Below are 25,279 nucleotides of genomic sequence, written 5' to 3'. Positions count from 1 at the left end.
AGATCAATTTTCGAAAAAATGACCCGTCCCGCCAGACGGGCGGAGAAGTCTTGGATATGCGGGATCGGGTACCTGTCGGGTGTTGTAGCGTCATTAAGACGGCGGTAGTCGCCACACGGGCGCCATCCACCCCCCGGCTTTGGCACGATGTGCAGTGGCGAGGCCCACGCGCTATCGGAGCGCCGCACGATGCCGAGGTGCTCCAACGCGTCGAATTCGGCCTTCGCAACGGCAAGCTTGGCTGGGTCGAGGCGGCGGGCCCTGGCGTAGACCGGCGGGCCCGTGGTTGGTATGTGGTGCTCGATCCCATGCCGTACTGCGACGGCCGAAAACGTCGGCCGCGTGAGGGCCGGGAACTCCGCGAGCAGGCGAGCAAACTCGTTCGCCGCCGGGACGGTGCATGCCAGCTCGGTCGGCGCGGAGCTGCTTAGTGTGCATACCAGGGAGCTGAAGGTTTCAGCGTTGATTAAACGACGCCGTTGGACGTCCACCAGCAGTCCGTGTGCGCAGAGGAAGTCGGCGCCTAGCAGAGCCATGGGCACGTTGGCGGTTACAAACGTCCAAGCAAAGCGTTGGCCGCCGAAGCAGAGGGTGACGTTGCGCGGGCCGAAGGTGCGGATAGTCGATCCGTTGGCCGCAACCAAGGAGGGGCCGCAAACCGCGGATTGCCTGTCCTGGTCAGAGGCGGGCATGACGCTCAGTTGGGCGCCGGTGTCGCACAGGAAGCGCCGTCCGGACGCTTTGTCCGTGATGAACAGTAAGTTGCCCGTGTGACTGTGGCCGGCGCTCATGGCAGGTAATGAACGCCGGCCTGGCCGTTTCCCGACCCGCCGAAGGTGCACGGGGGTCGGCATGTCCGGGCCTTCTGTCCGAACCTGGCATGATAGGAACACCACGCTTGGTCGGGTGGAGGCTTCGGACGTCGTGCTGGACGTGGTCGGCTCGGTATAGCGGCCGCCAATTGCGTCGGCAGTTCGGCCGTCGAACGCGCCGGGTGCTCGGGCGCCATGGATGGTGCATCAGGCGGCGGCGGGTCCCATGTCGCCGCTGCGATGCGCTGTCCCGCGGCGGAGATTTTGTCGGCTTCTCTGGCAAGGGCCCGGGGATCTGTGATCGTCGTGCTTGCCAGGGCGAGGCGTACCGGGTTAGGCAGCTGACGGAGGAACAGCTCCCGGAACAGGAATGCCGGAGAGTGCTCGCCGAGCAGCGAAAGCATGTAGTCCATTCGCTCGGAAGGGCGCGTGTCGCCGAGCTCGGGCAAATCGAGCAGGCGCCGTGCGCGTTCCGCCGCTGGGAGGGCGAAAGCATCGAGTAGAAGCTTCTTAATCGCGCCGTATTTGTCAGCAGCCGGCGGGTGCTCGAGGAGGCTCAAGGCGCGGGCCGCGGTGGCGGAACCAAGCGCCGCCACAACATGGTGGAAGCGGGTGTCGTCCGCGGTGATGCCTCGCAGGGCGAACTGAGAGTCCGCCTGAGCGAACCAAACAGCCGCGTGAGCCTCCCAGAAGGTAGGCAGTTTAAGCGTCACTGCCGTGTCCATGTCGGTAGGTCACCAATGAAGGAGCTGTGGCTCCCACGTCGATCGAAAGAATGGACGCGACAAAAAGCTTGAATTCATCTGAGCTGCTTTATTCGAATCAAACACTCAGGCACTCTGGGAAAAACGTTTTACGGTCAGCAATATATATCTATTCCGCCAGGGGGTTTGCCCAGGCCTGGCGCCAGGGGGCGTGGCCCCGCGTCCCGGCTGCGGCCTGGCAAGTTGAGGGCGAGCCTGCCCGGGCGTCCCGACCGAGGCCTGGCAAGTCGAGCGCGGGCCTGCCCGGGCGTCCTGGACGAGCCCGGCCTGGTGATCGCTCCGCGTCCTTGATAGGTGCAAGGCGATTGTGTAACCCCAGCGGCAGCCGCTACAACAGTATCTTATCACTTCAGGAAGATAACAACCTCAACCGTTTTGAATCAGTGCAGTTGTCTCTTAGTCAAAGCGCTCTTGTGTGATAAAACCGTTTCCTTTCAGTGAATTTCGTCTTTCCTCTTCACTCGATACTTTACGCAGCATCCTCCGTACTTTGTCTTTTAAACCTCCAGAGGGAATCTTCGACAGAAGACCCTCACCTGCTCATCTTCCCCAAGTCCAGGTTGGTTTCCCACCCGCATTCAGCTGTCCTTCCTTGCGTCTCGTCTCGTCCTCCTCCATTACCATTTTTCAATATACCTCTTCCTCTTCCATCACCACATCTTCCTCACCCATGCACATCCATGATGCTCCGACACACCCTGATTCTTTCACATTTAGTTCCTCTCTGGCCATTGTTAATAGTTTTTGGTATTCCTCCCTTCTTCCTTGTGTATGTATAACCCGCTCCCCAATACCCTATGGTAGTCTGTAAATGTGCTGCCCATTGATGACTTCTTAGTTTGCATCCTTTTCAGGGAATGTTTTTGCCAGGGTTTGATATCTCCTGTGATTATCTGTATCTTCAGATCTCAGGAATGGATCTAAATGCAGGAGAAGGGATATATATATATATATATACGTATATATATATATATATGTAGGGAGGGATAGAGTTGTGATTGGTGGAATCCCCCACCCATTGGACCGAAAAGGTAAAATAAAATGTCCACCTGGCTACGAAGTGCTCTGGCAGGTCCGATGCTGATAATGGAATGTAAATGTACAAGATTTATAATTTATTTCATTTCGTCGAATTGTTTCATACATTGTGGCAATGAATTGGGGAACGTCTATTTGTTCCATGTCCAAATATGGCAGAATATGGTTGTGAGTGTTTATGGATGCGGTTACATGTGGTTTACTTACAGATTAAGTCATTAAATGGATGTTGAGTATGAGCTATTGTTTGAGGAAGATTCTGTTTTGGTGGTAATAGCCTGTTTTTTTGTGAAGTAGGATTAGATGCAGCAACTTATTACCCACATCCAGTGACTGTTGTGCATTCATAAAGAAGTCTTTTACAGTGCCTTCAGAAAGTATTCACACCCCTTGACTTTTTTCACATTTTGTTGTGTTACAGCCTGAATTTAAAATGGATGAAATTTTATTTTTTTTGTCACTGATCTCCACATAATACCCAATAATGTCAAAATAAAAATATGTTTTTAGAATTTTTTTTACAAATTTAATACCTCTGCCACCGATGGTGGATGGAGGTTATGTTTTCGCCCCTGTCTGTTCGTATATCTGTCAGTTTTATCTGTTTGTTTGACTGGGAACAGGATATCTCAAAAAGTTTTTGACAGAGTCAGACGAAATGTGGTGGACAAGTTGGGTGTGTGACGAGGAACAATTGATTCGATTTTGGTGAAGATTCGAATCCGGATCTGGACCAGAGAGTTGTTTTAAGTGATTCTTCACCATTGAGTGTTAGGCTAAAACCGATACATAGCACGATATCTGAAAAGGTTGTGGATGGATTCGGATGAAACTTGGTCGACAGGTTGGTTGTGTGACAAGGACAAATCTATTTTGGTGAAGATCCGGATCTGGATATGAGAATTTTAATTTTTTTTACGCGATTCTTCACCATCGAATGATCGTGCCAAAAACAATATAGAGCATGATATTTCAAAAAGCTGTGGATGACTTATGACAAAACTTTGTGGTTGAGCTGGTTATGTGACGAGAACAAGCGATTCGATTTGGTTCACGTCCGGATCCAGATATGACCTATCAATGGTATACAAAACAAAACCAGCCTGGCCGTAGATTGCATGGCCTTAGATTGGACGTATGTGCTCTCTACTGAGTGCTGTTCTAGTTGAAAATGAAATACAGCAATATCCAATTTGCATAAGTATTCAACCCCCTGAGTCAATATTTCGTAAAAGCGCCTTTGGCAGTGATTACAGCTTCGAGTCTTCTTGGGTATGTCTGTATTAGCTTTGCACGTCTGTATTTGGGGAGTTTCTCCCATTCTTCCTTGATAATTTGCTTAAGCTCTGTCAAATTGGATGGGAAGCGTCGGTGCACAGCAATCTTCAAGTCTTTCCACAGATTCTCAATGGGAATCAAGTCTGCGCTTTGGCTGAACCACTCGGACTTTCAGTGCTGCTTTGGCTGTATGCTTGGAGTCATTATCCTGTTGGAACAAAAATCTTCACCGCAGTCTGAGGTCTTTTGCACTCCGAAGCAAGGTCTCCTCAAGGATTTGCCTGTATTTGGCTTCATTCATTTTTCCCTCTATCCTTACAAATCTCTCAGTCCGTGCCACTGAACAGCATGATGCTGCCACCGCCATGCTTCATGGTAGGGATGGTGTTAGATGTGTGATGACAGTGATGAGTTACCGCCAGATGTAGCACTATGCATTTAGGCCAAAAGAGTTCAATTTTCGTCTCATCAGACCACAGAATCGTTTGCGTCATGCTTTCAGAGTCTCTCACGTGCCCTTTTGCAAACTCCAGGCGTGCTGTCATGTGCCTTTTCTCAGAAATGGCTTCTGTCTGGCCACTCTCCCATAAAGCGTAGATTTATGAAGGGCTGCAGAGACTGTTGCGTTGTCCTTCAGGCAGGTTCTCCCATCTCAGCCAAGGAACTCTAGTTCTGTCAAAGTGGTCATTGGGTACTTGGTAACCTCTCTGACCAAGGTCCTTCTTGCCCGGATGCTCAGTTTGTTCAGACGGCCAGCTCTAGGAAGAGTCTGGGTAGTTCCATATTCTTTCCATTTTGTAATTATGGAGCTCACTGTGGTCTTGGGAACTTTCAACACTCGAGCAATTGTTTAATCCCCTACCCCAGATCTATGCCTCCTCACAATTCTATCTTGGAGTTCTACGGACATTTCCTTGGACTTCATGGTAGAGTTTCTGCTCTGACATGCATTGTCAACTGGGACCTTGTTTAGAAATGTGTGTTTCTTTCTAAGTCATGTCCAATCAATTGAATTGGCCACAGGTGGACTCCAATAAAGTTGAAGAGACGTCTCAAGGATGATCAAAGTAAATTGGATGCACCTGAGCTCAAGTTGGAGTGTCATAGCAAATGGGGTTGAATATTTGACTCAAGACATTTCAGCTTTGCATTTTTAAATATTTTGTAAAAAAAAAAAAAAAAACCCTAAATAATAAAAAAAGCAACGTTGACATTATGTGGTTTTATGTGTAGATCGGTGACAAAAACATCTCAATTTAATCATTTTAAAGTTCAGGTTGTAACACAACAAAATGTGAAAAACGTCAGGGGGTGTGTATACTTTCTGAAGGCACTACATTTGTAATCTTCCTGTGCATCATCGAGAGGAGGTGCTGTATTTCTAACCTTAGTGCATACTCACCTTTTGCTATTGTGCAAAATTGGTGGGTTCTTCATTTCCTGTACCTCACACAGTTGCTGGTCTGCCTTCAGTGAGTACCACTTTTATGTCTGCTCGTCTGGATGATCCAGCAACGAACATCGCTGGCCTGACTATTCTGCCACGTTAGCGCATGACTTCTGCTGGTTCTGTGAGTTTGTCGTTTCCTTCTTCTGTGTCTCAATTCGTTTCTGTTGTTTTCATGCAGTGATACTCCCATCCAATCCTGATCCCAAATTTGGCTGGCAAGCTGGAGGGTAATTCATCTACTGTTGATTTTCACTGTGTCTTCGGTACGCCATGAGGCATTGGCTTCATTTCTCACTACTGTTGCATCTGGTTAACAATGTTGAGAAGCTTTTTTTGTTTAGGTAGTGGAAGTGGAAATCGTGCCTGATGTTGTTATGGAGTAACTGTCGTTTTGTCTTTTGGTAGTTCAATGTCACTAACTGTCGTTTTGTCTTTTGGTAGTTCAATGTCACTACAAGTGACAAGTGATGGGAAGTGAACCCTAAACTATATGGGAAGTGAACTCATCTAATGACTTTTGCATCTCAACCCACCTACACTTATCCTTAAAGTTCTCGAAAAGTTTTGTCTATCAGGCAATGCACAAAGTTGTTCAGATTGAGACACAGAATTGAGACACAGAAGACAAATTGAGACACAGAAGTTCACTTCCCATCACTTCCCTCAATCTGAACAACTTTGTGCATTGCCTGATAGACAAAACTTTTCGAGAACTTTAAGGAGAAGTGTAGGTGGGTTGAGATGCAAAAGTCATTATATGAGTTCACTTCCCATATAGTTTAGGGATGTGAGTGTGGTGAAGAACAAGACGAATGTTCTACGCTCATTTCTGAGCTGTTTCATGTGTGTTTGAATCTCAAAACAGCTATAAACGGTGATCGCAGTCTTTCACGGGCAGGGTGATACATCGATTGGTGTGCCATCCCTCAGATGGAGGAAGTTAAACTGGGCCTTTCGTCTGCCATCAAAATTATCTGGTGGACATTAAAGATAAGAGTAGGCGAGCAGCCTGATCAAATTCCAAATTCCTGTTTTAATCTACAGGTGCATTGCATCAACATCACAGCTATGCTCCCAGAATATGATGCTACCTGCAGCCATGTGCTGCATGCAAAATAACAAGACAAATGTTCTACAAGTTGATTAAGAAGGAATATTATAATATTGCTTGTTTGGGGTTTGGGTTGTCTATACCATATGGCCTTTGCTTGCGCAACTCCAAAGTGTCATTGTTGTTGGTTGGCTGAGCATGATGCTTGGTTACGTTCAAAGAGCCTCGTGTAAATTGTGTGATAGCTCAAACCATCGATTTTAGTGGAAAATTATTCTCTCATCTACAGGTTGGTAAGCTTTCTAACAATTTTAAGCAAAGTCACAGAATCCACCATCACAGCTGACACATTGTTTTTCCTCCGATCAAACTGGCTGACCTCTACTAATCTTCAGATTTGATTGCTCCCCGGTCACGCAATTCTGAATATGCTGCTTTCTTTTTCAACAATTGATGGGAACGTTGAATATTAAACGAGAGATCATGATTGAGTCTCGAGACTTATCTTATGCATTTGATCCTGTCTGGCACCCTGTTCTGCTTAACAATCTTTCTGTCTGTAGTTATTGCTGTTGTTGTATAGCCCCGGACAGTTCGAACAAGCCCGCGGTATGGAGACAGCCGATCGATCTCGCAGGAGCGACCCAGAGATCCCCCACGTCCAGGATGGTGTACCTCCGCTTTCGCAAAGTTAGGGCCTCGACAGAGTTAGAGATAGAGAAGAGACAAAGACAAGAGGGAAAGGGCCGGTCCATGGGGACCCGATCGGCACTCTGACCTTGTCTGCACTGCTCTGACGAATCTGGGCATCAGGGAAAAATGGGAAGATTTGGCCCCTAACTTGCGTTGGGAGTACAACCACCACGAAGAGGCATCCCTGATAGTTGTTCTGCTTTTAGTAAATAAGATTACTTGCTTTCCTTGATTTCCGACTTGCTGTACTCACACTGACCACATGTAGCTCTCAACAGAATCCTTCCACCTCTTCTCCTAGAAGGGGTTGAAATGCCCCAAGGTAGAGCCTTGGGCCCAGTTTTGTTCCTCATGTACGTAAGTAACAAACTTATTCTGATACTCTGGAAAATCATCTGTTCCTCTTTACAGGTGTCTCCACATGATGCTATGGCAGCAGTCATTTCCTTATGTGTTGATCTGGAAATGATCAGATGCCAGTCTGTTACTTGAAACATGTCATTCAATCCAGGGAAATCTCATAATCTCATTGTCTCTCTTGTAGGCATTGTCTAACGATCCCATCAATATATATCTGCAATCAATGACCTGTAGAGTTTTGGTTTCTTGAATGTCCGAGCCTCACCCTCAGCCATGATCTTCCCTGTGCAGTCCATCGTATTAAATTTGGCCTGCACAGCCACCCACAGATTGGGCATCCTCTGCCATCCCAAGTCCTTCTCACAGCCTAAAAGCTTGTGTCCATAGCTCAATAAAGTGCTGCTCACCACAATATGCCAGTGCCCCTGCTTCACAGCTGACTCGCTGGAAGCTATGTCCAAAGCTCTCGATAAAATTGACATCTCTCGTATAGTCAGTTGCATAAGGCCATTTGTTGGTATAAAAAGTCGGAGCTTGTGGAAGCGGCACCGTAAAGTGGGGTGACTTTGGACACTGCCGGGGTAACTTTGAACACTTGTTGCAAGGTTCATTCAGATGATTTTTTACGGTAAAAAAAAAGCATCTGAATGAACCTTGTAACAAGTGTTCAAAGTCACTCCGGCATTCAAAGTCACCCTTCTGCAAAAAATCATCTGAATGAACCTTGTAACAAGTGTTCAAAGTCACTCCACTTTACGGTAGAACACTGAATGAATTGGTATGCAACAGGACAAATGGAACAGTAGAGGGGGGGGGGGGGCCAGAGTAATCAACAGCAGAGTTGAAGGTTAATATAGAGACACACTTGGATAACCAATGTGTGTGGGGAGAAATGGGGGGCAGGTGAGGATATCCATTAAAAAAAAAAAAAAATTAATATGGCACCACATGTTTGAGAGGTTAAGTTTCAGAAGAGCTCATAAAAATAAAAACAGACATATATGATACCGGATGTTTATAGATACCAGCAGAGTACCCGCCCTACGAGCGATATTGTTCCAAGCGTGCAACACATTTTTCTGCCATCGGATATTTTCTGCTGACACACCTGCTTTGACTTGCATTTCTTGCTGATTTCCTTTGGTAATATCGCTTTTGCTGATTTCCTTTGGTAATATCGCTCTTGCTGATTTCTGTTCAACTTAGGTGTCCTTGGTTTTTGAGACATCTCAATTTCCCAGAAACAAAACATCAACCATCACCCCAGCTAACAATACCCACAACCAACCCACACCCCCATCTTTCCCCTCCACTCCACCATCCCCTCACAATTCCCCATCAACCATCACCCTAGCTAACAATACCAACAATCAACCCACTCCCCCATCTTTCCCCTCCTCCACACCTCCCCCCCCCCATCCACCATCCCCTCACAATCAACCATCACCCTAGCTAACAATACCCACAACCAACCCACACCCCCTCTTTCCCCTCCCCTCTACCATCCCCTCACAATCCTCCATCAACCATCACCTTAGCTAACAATACCCCATGACCGCCCCACACGCCCCATCCCCCCTTCATAATCCCCAATCAGTATCGGAATCCAAGCTCGCAATGCACCGTTTCTCTATGTACCATCGCCGGCATGATCACGGTGAGTTGACAATGTGACATCACTGGCAATCTCGAAAATCGACAGTCGAGGGTTTTTTTCAGCACTTTGTGATTGCACCCAAATGCAATCACAGCACCCAAATTGCGTTTGGGTTCCCCTTTAAGGGTCTTTTGGGTCTTCAGGGTCTTTTCAGTCTTTTGGGTATTGATGGTATTTTGGGTCTTCAGGGTCGTTTCAGTCTTTGGGGTATTGACGTTATTTTGGTGTTTTTTTTTGTTGTTGTTTTTTTTGTTTTTTTTTGTATACTGAATCGAGGCTCGTGAAAGAGCTAACATTTATTTCACAAACAAATCAACCAAACAAACAAAATATACAAAAAGAGGGAGTGGAAGACAAGATGGGGAGAGAAGGGGAAGCACACAACCACAACATTTGAGAGCAGGGAGAAGTGTGGGAGGGAGAGGGCTTGGGGGCAGGAGGCGTGGGAAGGGGAGGGGGGGGGGGGGGGGGGAGAGGTATAAAACACAAGGGGACCGAAATTAGCGGGGGTAGAAAAGATCAAGGTTTTGGATGGGGGAGGATAAGAGATGGTGGTGAACAGCTGTTTTAAAGACCTGGAGGGTGGAGTGGGATTGAAGAGAGTGAGGGAGTTTGTTCCAGAGGCGGGAGAAAAGAGGAATGAAGGAGTGAAGGTGAGCAGAAAGTCTTGATTTTGGCAGTTTAACCATAAGAGGGTTGCAGGCAGATCTTGTGTGACCTGTAGGGTTCTTCAGGTTCTTCAGGGTCGTTTCAGTCTTTGGGGTCTTTTTGGTTTTTGGGGTCTTTTCATTCTTTGGGATCTGTTCATTCTTTGGGGTCTTTTCATTCTTTGGAGTTTTTTGGGACTTTAAGGATCTTTGGGGTCTTTTCAGTCTTTGGGGTATTTTTGGTCTTTAAGGGTCTTTGGGGTATTTTGGGTTTTCAGGGTATTTTGGGTCATTGGGGTCCATTGGGTTTTGGGGTCTTTTCAACCTTTTGGGTCTTTAAAGGTCTTTGTTTTTTTTTTTGGTATTTTTGGTCTTCAAGGATCTTTGGGGTATTTTGGGTCTTTGGGGTATTTTGGGTCTCTTGGGTCTTTTGGGTCTTTAAGGGTCTTTGGAGTATTTTGAGTCTTCAGGGTCTTTTGAGTCCTCTGGGTGTTCAGGGTCTTTTGATTCTCTTGGGTGTTCGGGGTATTTGTGGTATTTTGGGTCTTAAAGGGTCTTTGGAGTATTTTGGGTCTTCTGGGTATTTTGGGTCTTTAAGAGTCTTCATGGTATTTTAGGTCTTCAGGTTGTTTTGGTTATCTTGGATCTTCGTGGCCTTTTGGGTCTCCTGGGTCGTTAAGGGTCTTTGGAATATTTTTGGTCTTTGGGGTCTTTTAGGTATTTGGGGTCTTTGGGGTGTTTTGCATCTTTGGGTCCATTGGGTCTTTTCAGTCTTTTATGTCTTCGGGGTCTTTTGGGTCTTTGGGGTTCATTGGGTCTTTTCTTTTCAGTTTCATTTTTCATTCATTTTCATTTTCATTCATTTTCATTTCATTTTCATTCATTTCATTTTCATTCATTCAGTTTCATTTTTTTCAGTTTCAGTTTCAGTTTCATTTTCATTGGGTCTTTTCAGTCGTTTTAGTCTTTAGGGTCTTTGGTTCTTCTGTGTCCTTAGGGTCTTCAGGGTATTTTGGGGGTATTTAGGGTAATTGGGGTATTTTGGGTCTTTTGGGACCTCGGGGTCTTCTCGGTCTTGTAGGTCCTCATGGTGTTGAGGGGAGTGAGAGTGTCTCTGTGTCATCTGGGTACTTTAGGTTAGGTATTTCAGGTTACCATTTGTGGGTGGAGTCAGGTCAGCTGTCCAACCAATGGGTGAAGAGCAGACATACATACATACATACATACATACATACATACATACATACATACATACATACATACAAGCACTTGCTCCATTATATATAGATACTACGATAAAAAAGTGTTTAAGTACCAAACCACTCAACAAATTCTTAACAGTATTTATTTAGATGATGTATGAATCCCTCTGTAGACATAGCCAGAATGACTGCTGGTCACTGATCACAGGGAAGAAATGGAAACGGAAAGTAGAAAGGGTGGTTTACGCACTTAGTGAACATGTGTACCTTGACACACACACACACATGGCTGTAAAATGTTCACTCAGTGTCGGCTTCCCTTTGATGAGGGAAGGATGAAAGAAGGAAGGAGGAAGATCGAGTAAGGAATAATGAGGATTTTTTTATTTTAAAGAAATTATGGTGAGATTTACGAGCTCTTGTGGCCCTGGAAATTATGGTGAAATTATAAAATCGAGTATAATTGCTCTTGTGGCCCTGGGACCAAACAAAATATATAAACTTGTAACCACACTCACAGCGCACAACTACAAGCCTTCGGTCTGTCATGCGCCCATATCATTGAGAGTTTTTGCATTAGTGTACACACTGCAATATATAAACTTTCTGGACGATTTTATTCGGAAGTTCTCCAACTGTTTTATTGCACAGAGGCACACCCGTTTCTCACAGGTACGCACGCTTACGATTACTTTTGGCTTCTTTAAAAGTTTTTTTAGTCATTTAATTCTGCAATCCTCATTGAGAGGCATGGAATATGTCCAGGCCACCCCAATTTACTTTGTCAGCATGGGTTTCTGGGAATGAGTGCCGAGCAATCTGGGGCAGATTATGTCATTTCGAAAGTAGTGTATCATGGGGAACTTATCGGAGCAGTCAAAACAAATTCGTAAATGTGTCATTGAAAATCGTATATTTCTGCTGCAAATATTTCTGCTGTATCAGACTCTGCTTTACCTCACTGAGCATTATGGTACAGCACCTTTGCAAAAGTTGGCAGATTTATACCCATTTGTAACTAAGTTTGACATTTGTGACATCCAGAGGGTTAAGGATAAACCACTTTTTTCTGATTGCTGGAACACAATGTCATATTCAGTCATATCGATCTGCTTGAAGTGCTCCTCTCTCTTTTTTATCACACCTGATTAAGAGGTCACAGCCAAGTGAACCTGATGGTGGACAAGCAGCAACTTACCTGTGATCCTAAATTAATGATGACCTTAAACAGTTTTCTGTACAGAGAATTATAGTCAGAGGGACTATGTTGTGGAGCACAAATAGTTATTTTGGATAATTTCTTGCAGTATGCTCCTATTAGAGATCTGGGGGATGAATTTGGGGTTGAGAATGTTGGGAGGAAGTTTTTATTTTTGTATAAATAGTTGAGGTTTGTGGAAGACCTATAATTATTACACTGAACGGATCAGGACACAACAGGACAAAAGAAACAGTTGAGAGAGGGGAAACACCAACAGCAGAGTTGAAGGCCAAGATAGAGGCAGACTTGGACAAACAATGGGTGTGGGGAGGAATGAGGGGCAGGATATAGGATTCATGGGGTGGAGAAGATGGGTAGAGAAGGAAAACTGGAACAGTTTATCATCTAAAAACACATGCACACTAGTGTGTGATGCGAACCCATTGAGTTTTATAAGTTTTTCTAATAATATTGTTATGTTTGTGGGTGTATAGGACGTATTGCCATAATGGAGGTAGAACCGTGTGGATTAGCATGGACCGCGTGCAAGTAAGAAGACATTTCGATGTACATAAGTAGGAAAAAACTGTGAGCTTAAGCAGTGTTATGTGTCACCATACGGAGGGTGGTTTTGTGTTAGTTAAATAGGGCTTAAGGATAATTCCCAGTATGTAATTGCCTCCTGTGATTTTCCCTTAAGTTTTTACATTCACCCGGCCAGCCATGCAATCGGCCCCATTAACCACAACAACCGACATAGTGCGGAATATTCCCGATTGGGCAACTAACCCTGCCCCACCAATCGGCTAAGGAACAAGGCCACACCCCCATAGTGGGACAAGGGGCGTGGAAACTATTGTGGCTGGCAGACCACACCCCGAGCTTCGTCATTCATCGAGCCGGACATGGGGTGATGGACAGAGCTTGGGCGATTGGCCAGGGGTGATGTCAGAGCAAGCTCACTTGCGCCGGAGAAGAAGAAGAATCAGTCTCTCTCTCTCTCTCTCTCTCTCTCTCTTGGTTTTGTCCTTGCCGAACAAGAAGCTCGCCATTATTAGTGCGTTTGGTGTGCTAGGAATTGTATTCGCTTTTGAAGAAAGTGAGGAACTCTTGGCTGCGTGGGCAGCATTGTGAAGGAGGAAGAGAGTGCGTGGCTATCTCAGTCTTTTGCTCTCTCTTTTGTGCTGGTTGCGCCGGCGGACAGCTGCTTCATGCCTGTGGCCGCTGCTGGAGAGAATTTCATAGCCTTTGTGTGACTTGGAATAAACGTGGAAGGAGGTGTGGTTGATCTGTGGTGCTCTTCGGGGAAGCGGTGGCCGCGCTGTGCTTTCTGGCGAGGAGTGAGAGAGGAGGACATCTTGTTGCCACTCTGCGGCTCGGGGTGCTCTCGTGGTTGACCGGCGCCATTGTGGACGCGTCGACGCTCGATCCGTTCACCGATGGATGACCACCAAGCGTCCAAAAGTCCTAGTTGAGGCAGGAGCTGAGTGTCGGCCGACTAAGAAGAACATTAATTTTTCTTTTATCCTTCCCCTTGTCCGTATTTGTGTCAGCATGGAGGGTCCCTCGAGTTAGATTTATGGTTTTACCTCAGCATTCATTTTTATTGTCTTGCCTTAATTTCATTAAATTTATTATTGTGCATTTCATTTGTTATATTGATGATTTTCCTTGTCTCATTTCTGTGTTTGTGGGTTCGAGGAATAAACCCGTGGCAACCGTCCGTAAAGGTAAGAACTTTGGTCCCGTCCTGCGCGCTCCAAAAATAAGTACCACCAATTTTCGGCTTGTTCGCCTCGGAGTTAAAGCAAACCGTTCAGCTATCTGCCACCCGTGACCTTAATCACCGGCAACACGACAATATGAAGGGTTTTATAAGGTGTGTAAGTTTTCCTTATTTTGGAGACTGATTTCCTTACTGAATTGTGATTATAAAATGATAGCTGGGCTTTAACTCAATCGTTTTGAAAATTGGCAGCTATGGTTCTGGGAATACGTCTTTTTTCATAACCAGGACAAGGCAAGCGCAGTACGATCGATCATTGGCTGAGGGGACGACTGAGCCACTGATGCAATGCTCTGTGTAGGTTAGTGCAGGTATTTGTAATTTGTCCATGGTGCCAGCGATAGCTCGACAACTCTTCGTGAACGACGCCGTGGGATCTTAACATCCACCAAGTAATGCTGACAGACAGGAAGCCAGTTTAATGTCGTCCATCCTAGGGACGGCACACACATTGATGAATCCTGCTTTTGAAAAACCAGGATCACAGTTTATAGCTGGGTCGGAATTCAACCCCCAGGCTAGACAGCTTAGAGGTGAGTGTGCATATCCCTAGGTCATTCTGCCAGCCTGGGAAAACATCAACTTCAGAATCATAGAATCTGACAACTTCAGAATCTGACATTTGAATTTATTTGCTTGATAGTTTAAAATTTGCTTGATCGAGATCCCCAAAAATGCTTGTTTTTAGTTTGAAACCTTCACAAGGCCTTTGATAATGATTCTCGGGATTTTCTTTGGGGGGTGTTTGATAGAATGTCATTTCATTCCAATTTTAGTTCAATCCCTGGAGATGGTGTATGCAAACTCTATGCAAGAGATAATGTCAATGTGGAGGCAGTGAGAAATTGAGGAAAGAATGTTGAGGTTCAGTTGGAATACCATGGATGATTTACAGGATATTTTACTTTTGCAGATGGACTGCTCTGTTTGGCCAAAACCATTGCTTAACGTTGGAGCCCAACAACTTCTCACCTCAACTGAAGGATCCACCCACTATGGCTATCTCAACAAGAAGGGAGGGGTGCAGATCTCATTCCGAACATGTACGTTTTACTCCATTAGTCATGACTTGGTTCACTTCACCAAAGCCCAGAGTTTGTGTGTTCACTGTGAATTTCACGTATTTTGCCCTTTTTGAGTGCTGCTCATGATTATTTATTTATTTATTCAAACGACTACTTCGTAATCTAGTCTGCATAAAAGTTTAGTCTGTATCAATACTATAAAAGGAGCCGTGCGTGCGTGTGGCCGTCCATGCGTGCGTGCATGCCAGTTCCACTCATTGGTTGGACAGTTCCCTGACTCCACCCACAATTTTGATACTATGGCTGCCAATTTTAGGAACCCTTTGGAATTACCCTTTATAACCCTTATGAATTACCTTTTCTCTTCAGCAGCGCTTTTACTGTTGAGGTTATGCTCATTTGCTTTTATTTCCGACTATTTTCTCAAATTGTGAGATGAACAGGCGACTGTGAGGGGCCATTCAAAAATGACATAACGCATCGAGGGAAGGGCAGGGGTGGATGTCCAAGTGTTATGGAATGCTACAGGAGGGAGGTGGTCTGCTTCCAGTGCCATTATGTGATGCTAGGATTGGAAAGGCGGAGGAGCTCATCATGAGCCAATGGCATGTAACTGCAACCCAACTCCCCCCCAGACTAACCCTAACCCTAACCCTAACAACTTGGGAAATAGAGGAAACCCTAACCCTAACCCTAACCCTAACCCTAACCCTAACCCTAACCCTAACCCTAACCCTAACCCTAACCAACAACTCGATAGAAGATGGCGCATATTCTGCACCATTTTAGACAAATCCTAACGCAGGCCTGCAGTCTTCGTCGACCCTCAACGGACAGCCGATGACGGATGTAATGCTAAGTCAATCAATGACAACTTTGTTCCAGGCACCCTTTAGTTAAAGATGCAAGTATTTCATAATACACATATTCAATACATTAATGATAAAAGCAAATCGCTTTATTTAAATTCCATCATTGATTTTTCCACAGATACTTTATTTAATTTGCAAATGAAAGCAATTGAACATATTTAGAAACGATTACATCACTCCGAGCAATTAGTCTGATGATGTCATCACAGGGATTCCCACTGCTGCCTGGTCTTATTAACAGTACACTGTACCGCCTATTCAACTATAGTTCATAGTAACTGAAAAAAAAACAACGGGGTAAATAGCATCCTGGGATGAAGGTATGAAGTGGGGGAGGAAGTGGTGGGTGCCTTCATCGAGTGTTGAGTAATATTTTAGGGGGTGTCTGTTGAAGCGTTACGTTATGGAGCATTTCAGTGGGTTGGAGGTGTCAGATTTGGGCAAAAACTGCGTTACGTAATTAGCTCACCTGGAACGAAGTTCAGGGGAGCTTATGCGATGGCGCGTCGTCCATCCGTCAGTCCGTCCGTCCCTCCGTCCGTAAACACTTTAAACTTCTTCTCCGAAACCGCTGATGGGATTGCGACCAAATTTGGCACAAATGATATTTGTTGTGTTGTGACTAAAGTTTGTTCACTGCATTAAAAAGATCGGGGTCTACGGGGATCTACCGGGGGTCAAAGTGGATCCAGGTTTGACCCCCCAAAATGGGAATTTGCTTTTTTCTCTGAAACTACACACACGATTTCGATGAAACTTGACCACAACCTTCATCAACCCTGATGTACCAAAGTTTGTTCACGGCATGAAAGAAAATCGGGCCATCATAGGTCTCCTGGGGGGTTGCCCCCCAAAATAGGTATTGGCTCTTTTCTCTGAAATTACATGCACAATTTCAATGAAATTTCAACACAACCTTCATCACCCATAATGTACCAATGTTTGTCTACGGCATTAGAAAAATTGGGGTCTGGGAAGGTATACAGGATGGGAGGGGTGAGGGGTGGGTGGAGGGGTTGCCCCATAAAATAGGTATTTTTTTGTTTGTTTGTTTAAAGTCTTATGATTATGTTAGTATGATTCTACATGCTGCCCTGTCTTCTAGCAACTATTGAAATTGGTTTAAAATACCTTTAGTCAGTGCAGTATACTGTTTATTCTACCAGGTGAGCACCAGGGGTATTTCACCCTCTTCTGTGAAGTTGGTGATAGCATGATAGGGGAGCAGAAAACGTTACATATTTGATAGTTTTGATGTGGGAATGCTCGTTTACTTTTATGAGCAAGAGGAGGGTGAGAGTAAAGATAAGACAACTTTGGAAGGGGTAGGGGGGGGGTTGAGAACTTTTGTTGGGTGGGGGACATGCGGAGGTTTGAAGGCTTGAGTGTGGGAAAGGGATCGATGCTTTATGTTTGGGAGGAGAAGGGTGAGGACTTGGGGTTGGGGGGTGGGGGGGGGGGGGTGGAACAGAGCTGGGAGGGGAAGGCTGAGGATTTTTTGTTGAAGAGTTGTCAAAACTGATTCATGGACCAAGTTGTGAAGTTTTCTTGTTGTCAAAGTTTTGTTCTGAGGGCTCTTTTTGAGGATCGTCACTGAGTGCCGGACATCTTCCAACAGCAGTTCAAATTTGTAGTAAGATTCCCAGGGATGTTTTTTAAGATATCCGAAGGTTCTTTTTATCATCCCCATTGCTCCAATGATCACTGGTACATTTTCGGTGCTCTTTGACTTCCAGGAAAGTTTCACTTCATTTTTTAGGCCTTGGTACTTGGTCATTTTCTTGATTTCAGTGCTGTTTAAGCCAAAATAGCTGGGTACTGACACCTCATTTAGCAATGCCTTATTTTCTTTTTTATGCCTTATTTTTTTAAATATCTGGTCACAATGCTCTGTTTTCTATGTTCACGCTAGATGGGATCATTAGGACATACGTGAGCATTACTTCCTTGTTTTCAGTGATTGCTTTTGGTTCATGTTTCCATGAGTTTTCTGGAACTGGGATATTGAGACTTTGGCAGATGTGCCAGTAGATTACTCGACATACCTTGTTGTGCCTTTGGATGTACAGCTGTTCTGACATGAGTTTTTTACATTCACCCACTCTGTGGCTGTGGAGATGTGGAGATGGCTCATACTTTCTGTTTCTATCTTGCAGAACCTGTACTTGTCCAATTCACTCAGCCCCGCCATTTTCTTAAACCCATTGGTGTAGTGTCCTTGGTCTTGGGCATTTATAATGATTCGTTCTCAATCCAAGTTGAGCTGACCTCTTCTTAGCCATTCCAAGGAGCCTTCTTTGTCAATGCACAATCTGTCCAACTCTTTTTTTATATATACCCTCCTGCTCTTTTGTCGTTTTCCCAGTTGGCGGTGTGTATCTGTTGAAAATTCGTTTTAGATTTGGTGCAGGAGATGGGGTTTTGCAATCGTGTCTGTGTGCTTGTGTTTGTATGTGTATGTATGTCAATGGGACCGGTAGGAGACCAAAATAATAGCAACATATAAATGAGCAGGATTGAAAAGAACCAATTGACGTGTGGGGAAAATTACATGGCCAGACTGGAAATTGAACTCAGGTCATTTAGTGAACTGTACCAGTGGTTTGCCATCTGAGCTATCTGGCTTCTGGATGGTAAAGAACGTGTATTCACATCTACAACAAAGACTCTACAGGTAAACCCTGTTATAAAGAACATGGCTATAACTCAATTATATATGGAACTGTGTGTTTTGCGTTTGTTTATAACAAAATAAAATTAAAGTATTTAGGTTGGTCTATGGGTGTTCAGACCAGTTAACTCTAATGGTTTCTACAGGACCAGTTGAACTTAAAGGTTCCTATTGGGTTCTATGGGTTCCAGACCAGTTGCATCTAATGGTTTCTGTTGGTTTCATTCGAATGTGGTTCGATTTCTACTGGAAGCTCAACTGGTTCCTGTAGACCCAATATAAATTGTGATTTCCAATAGAGGCCCATAGAAATGTCCTACTGGTCTCTATTGGTTTCTACGGGATTTTCGACCAGGGAAGCAAAACTGTTTCAAAAAAAGATAAAAGTACGTGTGGTCATGGCAAATCTTTTCCAGAGGATGTACAAGTTGCATTCGGTATGATGTACAAGGCAGGATATATTGCTTCCATACACAACACTCATCATACACATTGTACATAAATTTATGCAACTGTCAGTGTATCATTCTAAACATGCTGCCAACTACTATTGGTTAGGCCTCTATGTTTCTCATGCATGTCCTTTAAATAAATGTTTTCTTGGTTTCCTTGGAAACTTTCATTTTGTTTTGTTTTTTACATCTACATCTATATCTACACCAATATCACTGAGTATCGTCACAGTTTTAACCATGTTGTTGTAATAATTGCGAATGACAATTCACATTATATGTATCTATGGTTGCAGGGCCTCTGCGGTATGTGATTGTACATCAAGGATGTATTTACTACTTCAGGAACAGTTCATCCATCCAATCACGTGGAGCTTTTTCACTGCGTGGTTACAATCGGTAAAGCCCATTGCATCATACATTTTTTGCTTTTGTCTGATAATACACAGGATTATTTAATTTTTTGTTTATTGTAGTGAAAGTATGCTTCAATAAGTTTTAAGGGGGTGATATAATTATTAGTTAATGGCATACTCAATCCAAGCACGACAGCTCTGGATGACAGCTGCCACACAGTCGATGACTCGGCCGAGTACTGGAGCTGGCATGCATCTTAGTTCCCGTCTAATGTTATTTTTCAACACCTGCAGTGTGTGGAGGTTGGTTTCCTAGACTTTAGCTTTGCGGGACCCCCATAGGTAGTAATCGAGAGGAGACAGATCTGGGGAGTAGGGAGGCCATGGGTTGTCCATTCGTCAAGAAATGAGTCAATCACCCGGGAAATGTCATCTCAAAAACTCCAAAGCACCATTGCACGTATGCAGTGGTGCACATTCTTGCTGGAAGATGATTGAATTAATGGTGGTGACTTGCTTCCATATGAGTGCCGGAAGGAATCTTTTCTGGAGCATGGCCACGTATCTATCTGTCCGTGTTGACTGTCACTGTTTGTCTGACTTCGTTAGCAAAGAAGAAAGTTCCTATTATATTGTTACGGATCTCAACGTCGGCCTTTTCCCCTTACGAAGGGGGGTTGATCCCCTTGTCTGTCACTGACCGACGTGAGTCCTCGAAGTTACAACGTCCTTCCCGGACCGACGGTAGGTAGGGTTTGTTAGGCCTAGGGGTTCGCTACTTACCTAATTACTACCGCCAGCCGGAAACGAGGGAATAACTTCTGCTCGAACCACGGTTTTAGATGGACTAGTTGCCGAGCGGTTTTAGCAACCCGAAGTTCGAGCCATTAACAATAACTAACCCGATTATGAGCATTGGCCAAAATCGTGCCACAGGTGTTCAATCAGGTAAAAGACAAAGACGATCGGGCGAGAATGAAGAAGCCAAAGGTAGGAAAGAACAGATATTTATTAACTACTATACAAAAACCAATCAAAGAAGAAGAAAACGAAAGTAATGTACAGTGAAGATAGAAGACACAGTGCAATTCTTAAAACAAGCTTACTTAAACCCCAGGGACAAGACAAACAAGACAAACTCACGTACACGAATGGTGAATTGAAGGTAGGATTGGCTGGAGGGAGAAGAAGGGTCCGTGCAGGGTGGCAGGCTGGAGGTGAGCGGCCGCCGACTCCCCCGCACTCTGGTTCACGCGCAGGTTTGCTCGCAGCAGCGCGTCGGGGCTTCTCGCGGCTGGTTGAAGTGGAGCTGGTTGAAGCAGCGCCTCTCTCAGGCCTCGTACGTCCTCCGAAGCTCTCGTGACTTGCGCAACACTCACAGCACTCGCAGAACTTGTTCACGCGCCTCCCGCCACAGAACTCTCTTTGGTCCAGCGCACCTCCCTCAAAAACTCTCCGTGGGGGCTTCTTGCAATGGGTTATATATGGCCACACCTTGGAACCTTCGCGAACCTACTCGATGTTTCTCACCACGCCCTCTCAAGCCACACCCATTGAGCCTTGGTTGGTCAGCAAGTGCTGGCTGATTCCACCTTTGATGATGAGTTGCGGGCCACGCCTGTAATGTAGCTCCTCCCCCCTTCTTCTCCGAGATGACCTCGTGTTCAATGGAGGCGAATGCTGCTGGCAATGTAGGCGAACGCTGCTGGCAATGAAGTTTTGGGGCAATTGAAAAGGGGATCTATCTTATTTGATTTGGTGCAACGTAAGATCGACTAGTGGGAACATGGCCTTATACTGAAACACATAATAATGAAATAACTATTGAGGGATCCTATGGTGCCCTACGTGGTGCGGTGGACTAACTAGGGGATGACCCTTGACCTTTACACAAATGGAGGTATTTACCAAGAATTATTACATTACTTACAGAGAGTGATATTTACAACCAATTACCAAAGTGCAGGATTTCCCAAATCCGCAACAATATAATTGCATCTGATAGCACATCAAACCATTACTTTCTCAACAGAAACTGGTTGTTCCATATGTTTGTGTGGTTGCTGTTCTGCCCAAAATCGCATGTGATATTTGTTCATTTGGTCGCTGAGCTGGAAGTGGGTCTTATCACTAAACAGGATGTTGTCCAGAAAATCTTTGTCTTACTCCATCCACTGGGCAGTGGCGGTGCAAAATTCGAACCTCTCCATCTTGTTTCTTTCCATCTGGTGCTGCGCTGTGTCTTTACGAACACAATTTCGGATCGTTGTGTATGATTCTGCCAATGGTCGTTTAAGATTTTCCCACCAGTTGTGCAATTTGGCGTGTCAACTTTTTTGGAGAAGTCTGCAAAGCTTCTCTTCCAGCCTCTATCTTGTTGGGTGTCCTCGTTGGAGGTTTTTGACCACTGTGTCCTTTAGTTTGGTCTTTCACACTTCCCGTGTCTCTAAATCTTTCAACAATACATTTGATGCCGACATCGTGCCGATTGGGCAACTATCTTTAGTTGTGGAATTATTGCATTTGTATTGACCCTATAAAACTGCCTTTGTGTGGAAACATATGTCTGTCGCAAAAAACATCTCTGGAATGAGTGTCCGCGGGGGTACAGAAAAATTGTTCGCCGAGGTTTGAAACTTCTATGGAAAAAACTTCAAACCTTGTTCTTTAAGCGACTTGAAAATATAAAAGAGGATGACAGTTGTAAAATTATGACAGCTGTTTGAAAAGTTTCACATAATTTTGCACCACCCTGTATAGTGTATAGTGTATATGTAGAGAGCCTCAGGACATCATTCAAACTCTCTGACTTTACTGTAATCATATACTGTGCAGTACTCTGAGAATCAATCCTGATTCGGATGCTTGATCATTTATAATTCTTGCTGAAAATCTTGTCTGCACTTCCCAGAGTGCTTCGTGCAACAGATGAGCAAACTCCTGAAATTCTATTCCCATTCAAGTTGGTACATGGCAAAGCTAACTGTCGCACCTGGCTCTTCTCTGCCTCCAATGAGAACGAACGAAAGGTAATGGCAGTTCATCAAAATAATAATATGAACCATATAAATTGAAATGTTCATAATGAATAGAGTGAAATCAGATTATATTTGATTTTGCCTTTTGCCAAAAAAATTAATAGCAACATTTTCTGTATCAAGCTCGCTCCTGAACTCTGTCTCATTGTGGGTTATCGATTTCCCGATGAATCGATATGACAAAAACTGCCATTTGTTTTATTGTTTTATTTTTAATAACACTCTCCACTACTCATGCTGGTGGTTCAATGTTAACATATTATCACATGACTGAGGTTCATGATGGCACTTTACCTCTAAGGAAGGCACTCCAGTCAAAAAAGCTAATCGAGGAATTGAACAGGTTGGATGTCGGAGTAATGAGCGGCAGTGACATTACAATATTAGGCCCACACAAACAGGAAGACAGAAAATGTAGTCCTTGAATGTTGTCAGATGACAACTAGCGTCTGTTGCTCCATAGACCACTGTACCACAGTGGAATGTTCAGATGGCAGCAGTTTCACAATCACTTGTGGTGAAGGGAATATAACAAAATGACGTGGACATCCTCAATAAATGCATCCCTGGAGAAAACATCTGTGTCACCTGGTGTGATCTTGGCACACAGGTGAAGCATTTCTTCAAATTATCGAATGCATTGCACCACAATTTAGGCAAAGGAACACCCCAGTGACTGTTCGCACCATTCTCTTTGAAGATGAGCTCATGCAGGGTAATGTGTTTATCATGGCTAATCTCACTCGCATAGTCACAATCGCTGTTGGACAATCTTATACAATGACAACTTTGACTGTAGCTCACTTAGCATGTCTATCTACTCTGGAAACCTCAGCCATAGTTCATTTCGTTTTGCAATTCACCAACCACGACTAAGACTTTGGCTATAACCCTCTCCTCCACTAACTTCAGCTTTCTCAGAGCTTCGCTTCTCACCAACCCAAAACCACAAACCCCTTCAGTGTTCTGATGCACTGGAATTTGTGCTGTCTGCCTGCTCGGGTCTTTTTTAAATGTCCAAATAATCAGTGGGAATCCTGATTGTACTTCACCACTTTCTGAGTCAATTCGTGTAAATTTTCCATTCACCGGACCTTTGTTACTCAGCGAGTAATTTCTTCCCCCCCCCCCCCTCATCCCCTCTACACCCCCCCTCCCCCTAGTGGTTCAAGTGCTGACCTACATGTTTTTCTGAGTTAACTCTGGAATGTGGCAATCATACTAAAATACACAATTTGGTGTCTGTCTGTCTGTCTGACCACGATACATTCGGTAGTTACTTATCCAATCTCAACCAAACTTAACAGGAGGACTAAACATCACACAATCGAGGTTGTAACGACTTCATTTGCTGGGGGAAATCTGTGTTAAGGTGTCGATCCATGTTAAGATAGCTTATCATGGTGTTTTTTCAAGGCCACTGCTAATAACAAAAGTAACAACAACATTAAATATAATAGCATAATAATAATAGCATTAAAAAACTAAACTAGAAAGCATCTGAAAATGCAAAGCCCGTCTGCGTCCATTTGTATTCAGATTGTCTTCTTCCCTATGCTCAAAATAACAAAGAAAAGTTTTTTTTGTAAATATAAAATGAAAATTGATGATTTTATGCAGCCTTGACCGTTGAGCTTTAGAACTAAAAAAACAAAAAACAATCAGATTCTACCTTTCGATTGGTGAACCAATTCTGTGACCAAATATGCAAATTATTAAAATTTCACGTCAATTGGATGAAAATTGATGATTTTATGCAACCTTGAACTTTTGATCTAAAAAAAACTATCAACTCCTGCCTTTTGATTAGTGAACCAATTCAGTGACTCAATATGCAATTTTTTTTAGCTTTCAGGTAAATCGGGAGAAAATATCGTGATTTTACGCAACCTTGACCTTTGACCTTTTGATCTAAAAGAACAATCACCAATTCAGTGACCCTATATGCAAATTCTCAATTTTAGGTCATTCAGATGAAAATTGATGATTTTATGTGACGCTGACCTTTTGACCTTTTGACAAAATTTTTAATTTGCCTTCTCCATATTATAATAGAGCTTTGGTGAAAATTTGATGACAATAGCTCAAATGTTAAAAAAGTTATGGCACACACACACACACACACACACACACACACACACTCACCCTCACCCTCACCCTCACACTCACACTCACACTCACATTCATAGACAGACAGACACACAAAATACTTAGGCAGTTAAGACCGAAAAATAGGGCGTATCGTTCATTTTTTCAGGAAAGCACCAAATTTGGCACAGATGTAGTATGGACCTATACAATTGTTTTCCTGAGGGGCGCCAAAAAATTCAGAACTCCTGGTGGCCGCCATATTGAATTTCAACATGACCGCCCTCTGTGACCTATTTCCCTCAATAACTTCTATACTATGAGCGATAACACCACAGTTCCAGTGTCTTACCCCATGTTTTCATTGTCTCTGAATCCAATGGGATCAATTGCATAAAGATTGGCATCCATCATCTTTAATTTCAAGATGGCCGCCATGGTGTTTCCATTTTCCTTGAATCTCTCATAGTGTTTTAGGTAAAATTTCAATTCCAAGTGATACACATTGTTTTATTGGTCTCTGATAACAATGGAATGGTATTAATTAATCAAAGTTACACACAGTTGCAGTTTTAACTTAAAATATTGTGGGCACTTGAAAGGTGGAGGCTCTCGCACAGACGCGTAGTACTACAAGCACTGTCCATCGCAGTCACACAGTGATGTGCAGGGCAGATTTGCCCTGGAGCATTTACAGTTGCCTTTACAGGCCGACTTACAATGGCAGCTTGTAAGCTCTGAACATGCCTCCTGTATCAGTGGTATTGTGGTCCAAATTGGTGTCCAAGAAGTCCCTGTTTTCATCAGCTGGTGATGGAAGTTCTGGGTAGGGCACAAG

At 44.2% G+C, this 25,279-nt stretch overlaps 1 protein-coding gene across 1 annotated transcript in view; it reads left to right on the top strand.

Moving 5' to 3' along the window:
• Positions 1 to 25,279, top strand: part of LOC137437773 (SH3 domain-binding protein 2) — a 104,796-nt gene that overhangs the window by 44,032 nt on the left and 35,485 nt on the right. Inside the window, exons 2-5 of the mRNA XM_068132383.2 lie at positions 5,348 to 5,463; positions 14,853 to 14,982; positions 19,256 to 19,358; positions 22,227 to 22,344. Coding sequence (XP_067988484.2) covers positions 5,446 to 5,463; positions 14,853 to 14,982; positions 19,256 to 19,358; positions 22,227 to 22,344 — 369 coding nt within the window. The 5' untranslated portion in view covers positions 5,348 to 5,445. The remainder of the gene's footprint in view (positions 1 to 5,347; positions 5,464 to 14,852; positions 14,983 to 19,255; positions 19,359 to 22,226; positions 22,345 to 25,279) is intronic.

The sequence above is a fragment of the Myxine glutinosa genome, chromosome 1, assembly GCF_964187855.1.
Source record: "Myxine glutinosa chromosome 1, kmMyxGlut1.1, whole genome shotgun sequence".
Classification (NCBI taxonomy): Eukaryota; Metazoa; Chordata; class Myxini; order Myxiniformes; family Myxinidae; genus Myxine; species Myxine glutinosa.
This window is presented reverse-complemented; position numbering and strand designations above follow the sequence as displayed.